Below are 5,307 nucleotides of genomic sequence, written 5' to 3'. Positions count from 1 at the left end.
TACCTTTTTTTGTGAGGAGGGTAGTAGTAATGTCAGCTGCATCCCAGAATAATTAACAAAATAACTCCGTTCCCTAGATTGGTATGCAATATACTCCTATGTGGACAAATACTCAAACAGGGCAACCTGCAGCTACATCGGACCAGACTATTGTTATTCCTTTTTCAGTACTACCACTTTCTTCTTCTGCAAACTATGTTCTAACTTCTGAACTCTCAACCAGTTCATCTGTCCATCTACAAAAATCATATAATCTATTATTTCTCCCTCTATCCATTACATCCTACCCATTTATCAATTTTATATACATTGTTATCCAGAATAACCATGTGATGTAGCCATCCGATCAATAATATTTATTTATTTAAGCTACAAACTTAACAATTTTGTTTGAGTACTATATTTTTATTTGAACCTGAATTACCTTTGATGTAAAGATATGTAGCGTATTACTTTCATGATGTCTTAGGCGATACTACTTTCAAGTGATATCCAATGCATATGAGACATATATGTATCTCAACTATTGTGTCATTGTTGTATATTTTCCATATGGTGTTGGATTGTAATTTTCTTCATAGATAATACTACAATATCTCAAGATGGCCTTTAGAAATCCAGCAGCAACGTGCAGGGAATCGTCTAGTTTAATAAACATTTTACAACTATATAGTACTCAAACAAATAAATTATAGGTATTTTTAGTTTTAACCTTTTATATTATTACTTCAATGTTTCATCCAACGAATCACATTGAAATATGTTGCAAAATATTCCCGCAACAACATGCAGGGTATCATCTAGTATAACAAAGACATGGGTCACTAATCCATGTCGATATGGGTGGCGCGTGTGCTATTTGATTTATTCATAAACTCCAGAGAAAAGATATACAGTAATATATCAAAAAATACCCCTTATCATGGACCAGACGCAACATAACAAAACAGCAGAGGTCCCCTATTTGGTTTGAGCACCACTGACAACATGCATACAAAAGTAGCATGAGGTTGCAATATTTTAGAACAATATCTATAGTCATTTCAATGTCCTTTTCTCAAACTGAAACCAGTTGGGTTTGTAGCTCTAAAATTGTTTGTTTTGTTGACCAGAATTTGGATCAGAGAAACTATGTACATCTATGTGCTTCTTTTCTTCTTCAATGTCAGCCTATTCATAACCACGGACTATATGTGTTGATAACAGAAAGTACTTGTATTGCAAGTAACGTTTCACCATTAGTTCTCTAACCGTACCAATTGCTTTACCTGGGCTAGCTGACAACTAAAAAGTACGGAACACATATCATTAGCGCAGCAACCTGATACAATCCTATTACAGCAGTAGCTTTGATTTGCTCTAACTTTCAACAGAACAATGTCTGAAATTAGCTTTCGATCCCGTGCAATCTTATTTCCTCATTTTCTAGAACCAAGTTAATGTCAATAAGTTGGCAAGGTTACAATCTTGCTGAATACAGGGTCCAAGGAAGACCAGGACCTGGGAGATCAGGACACACAAAGGACCAGTATGAAAAGATTATTTAGCGGTTTGGTGGGCTGCCACATTGGCTTTTTGTTTTACATGAACTAAATCAAAAAAAGAAAAGACCCTACTAAGCTCCTGAATGTGCATAAGACAAGATTGCAGCTCTGCTCGAAAAACTAGCCGTACATAGCTTGACCAGCTAAAGAAATTAGTTTCGATAATGACCTTCTCAGCATCAATCACCAGAAAGAGTTGAACATCGTCCCGCTAGGCAAACCTTTCAGTGGTAAGTCAAATTACCTCTTATTAACACAGCAACATTGTGTTGGACTGGAGTGTATGTGCACCATTATAGGCAAGACTAACATGGGAAGTGCCCAGTGTCGCTTATTTTAAACTCTTTAAACCTACCTATGCGAACAAAACCCATAAATAAAGAGGATGTCTTTCTAGTCTTCTGAAGGAATTTTGTGTCAAAAGTTATCTAACAGCAGAATGAACATTATGACATTTCCTATCAACAGCATCATTGTGGCTGTGATGTTCTGCTAATAAAATAACCTATTTAAAAGACAGAAAAAACATAGCAGCAAAAGAAGTGATAATGTAATCATCCAAAGTGTATCACAATCTCCCGTTGGACAGAACCATTGGTATACCAAGACAAAACAAGTACACACAACAGAAGGTGCACTGAAACTTTGAATCACTAGTCCGAGAGAGAAATCAGCCGCAGTGCCCCCAGAACGAACCAGCATTGCTCCAAACTTAAATACATCAGAGAAAGGAGGACCAAATTCAAGCAGACATACCATGCCCACTGCTCCATAGCAGGAATAAGACGTCACTTGTGCAACGATTGTAACTCTTCATATAGTGGCACATACAGAAAATATGCCTGGTTGCTATCTTCAAGATTGCACATCACTTTAACTTGTCCACTATCCATATCATAGCACATGAATGTGATATCCTCCTGGGCCACAGCGAAGAAGATCAAGTCACATTCTGGATGAATTGCAATCCAATCGAAGTCCTCATCAAGGTATTCTATGTGTCGCCCTCCAAGCAAATGCGAAGTTTCGACGCTATGCTTCAGTATCCATTCTTTGCTGTCATAGTCTTTAAGAACATAAACTAGCAGTCGAACAACATTATCATCATCTGTGTCAAAACCAGCATAATGCAGGCAGCCCTGTGACAGCTGAATAAAACCAACATCCAGACCATCAGGAACACGGAAGTTAGTCCTTGCTCCCCACTCCTTGTCCACTGCAGCTAGACGACCGTCAGAACCATCAACAATGGCGCAGAAATGCAGATAACCATTAAGATAAACAGTTGACCGATCATTAGCGACATTAATAGTGACGCTCCATCTCTTCTCCTTATGAACCCAACTCCCGGTTTCAGATGAATAGACATGCACTCCGGTAATGCAGATATCCGCCACCGGCAACAAAAACACATGGAAATGAGGGGACACGGCTGGATCAAAACACAAGCGTGCATTAGCCACCAGGCCGGAATAGCCGCAGTACGGGAACTCAGCCCATTCCTCTGTGGCGGGATTGCACACAATGTACCGGAACACGTCGCCATGGTCGCCGGCGATCGTATGAGGAGCAGAGAAGGAGGCCGTTACAGCAGTCCATGACCTTGACCTGCCGGCGGTTGGGCAGGAAGGCGGGATGTGTGAGATGGCGGCTCCCCGAGACATTGGTGAAAGGAACACCTGAATCCACCAATTGATTCCCCTGGTAGAAGCCGGTCAGGGTCTGGGGGAGCTTCCGGTGGTAGTTGGGGTCGTTGGTGAGGCCGAGCCAGTGGTTGGAGACGCACTTGAAGCGGCAGAGCGACCTGGCGGGCACGCGCGAGAGGATCTCGACGAGGAGATCGTCGGTGAGTCTCTCGGCCGCCGTCTCGCTGCCGCTGGGAGGCGAAGAGGAGGACCTGCACACACAACGATGGAGAATAAGGTTAGGGGATCGGGTGAAGAAGGGAGAGGAAGGTCGCGATGATTCATGGCGATGCATCCTCTACGTACCTGATGCGTCCGTCCTCCGATGGGCGAGATCGAGCAGCTGGGGTGGACATGGCGCGGCGGCAGGAGAAAGCTCCGGCGGCGCCGGGGTGAGTGATGGCGAATGGGCCGGGGAGGGGATTGAAACCCACTTCTTTTTTGGCGAATGGGCCGTCGATACGTTTGTAGTGCACTGGGCTAAGAGCATCATATCCCCGTCAATCGTAATTCTCAAAAAAACAAATATCCCGGTCAAACCGTTAAATTTGCAGAAAACACACCGAATAGATCCTCTAAATGGGAACCAACATGTGGTTGGATGGTTAGAGGGACTGTGATATCCCCAGCCCACCAGGGTTCAAATTCTGGTGCTCGCATTTATTTCAGCATTTCCGGCGATGCGCATTCAATGGGAGGAGATGTTCCCGTCGACGACGAGGCGCCTACAGTGACTTCGTAAATCTCAAGATGATATGCCAGCTCAGTCTTTCGGAGATGCTCATAGCGGTAGGATGTGCATATGTGCGTTCATAGGAATGAGTGTATGCGCGTGTATATGAGCGCTTGTGTCAGAACTGATGTTAAAAAAAAGATCCTCTAAATGGAAGATCCTTTGTTTTTACAGATTTCGTATATTAGAGCAACCATGCCTCATTTTTGGAGTTTTTGAGTCGTTCTTGAGGGAACCTGTAAAGCGGTCAACGTTAGAGCAGGGGATCTGCTCTGCTTAGTGCCTCGCAATAGCTGTATAATGCTTTCAGATGACATGTTTTTGCAGGATCTGCTAGAGTTGCTCTAAACTAAAAGTGTCACAATTCCACATTCCTAAAAATCTTCTAAAACATAAAATAAAATAAAATAAATACTATCCAAAAATATACTACGATTACAAAAGCTAGGAATTTAAACCCTTATGAGGCATTAGTGGTGTTGTCCACTCCGGTGGCTGGGAGGCCAGATCTGACCAGTGGGTAGAGTAGGCTGTCGAGGCGGAGCTTGTCTTTGGTGAGCATGACGGAGGCCGAGGAAGCAAGTAAGCTGGAAAGGGAAAGGCTTCTGCGTGGCGTAAGATAGGATCAAGAGAACCAACGACAAAAGATATTCTTGATCCATCGTACCCTCTCCGTCCTGAAATATCTCTCGTAAGGGGACAACATACTAAACATGAATTTTATAATCAAACCCTTTTAATTTCAAATCTCAATCAGATTGCCCATCCCCCAGCTCGGGCTCATCCCAGCAGCATTCCGCAGCTCAGGGTGACGCCCTCCCAGCGAGCTCAGGCTCCTCCCGCAAGCTCAGGGTGCCCTCCCAACAGGCACCATAACTCCTGCAACACGCCCTCACAGTAGATCTATTGCTTAGTCGCGCTCCTCCTCTGCCTGGGCACGCTCCAGCTCCTTCTGCCTTGGCACACATCAGCTCCAGCACGCTCCAGCTCCTCCGCCTAGGCACTGCTCCTCCTCTCTAGCGCGAGCCTCTACCCCCAAGCTGCAGCTCGAAGAGATGCCGGATTTGAATTTGACTCCTTTGCAGCAGCAGGAGGATCAGCAAAATCATGAAGATCTGCAAAACAAAGAAGATGACCAGGCAACAGGTAATTTAACCAAATTTTACTCTGGAATTTAACTTGCCACTTGCCATGAAAAAAATTATGTACACAAAATTTTACTCAAGAATTCTTGACACCGAATTTTACTCCAGAATTTAACTTGCCACTGAATATTACATAATTTTAATCCAAAACTAAGAAAAAGGATTGCCACTGAATTTAAATTGCCACTGAATTAACTAAA

General features: G+C 43.3%; 1 protein-coding gene across 1 annotated transcript; it reads right to left on the bottom strand.

The window, feature by feature from the left end:
• Positions 1-2,083: 2,083 nt before the first annotated feature.
• Positions 2,084-3,665, bottom strand: LOC123170151 (F-box protein At5g07610-like). The gene is made up of 2 exons (XM_044587989.1): positions 3,536-3,665; positions 2,084-3,441 (listed from the first exon to the last, which is right to left on the bottom strand). The coding sequence occupies exons 1-2, from the start codon at positions 3,583-3,585 to the stop codon at positions 3,036-3,038; spliced, it is 456 nt and encodes a 151-aa protein (XP_044443924.1). The 5' UTR covers positions 3,586-3,665; the 3' UTR covers positions 2,084-3,035.
• Positions 3,666-5,307: the final 1,642 nt, after the last annotated feature.

Source organism: Triticum aestivum, chromosome 7D (assembly GCF_018294505.1).
Source record: "Triticum aestivum cultivar Chinese Spring chromosome 7D, IWGSC CS RefSeq v2.1, whole genome shotgun sequence".
Lineage (NCBI taxonomy): Eukaryota > Viridiplantae > Streptophyta > Magnoliopsida > Poales > Poaceae > Triticum > Triticum aestivum.
This window is presented reverse-complemented; position numbering and strand designations above follow the sequence as displayed.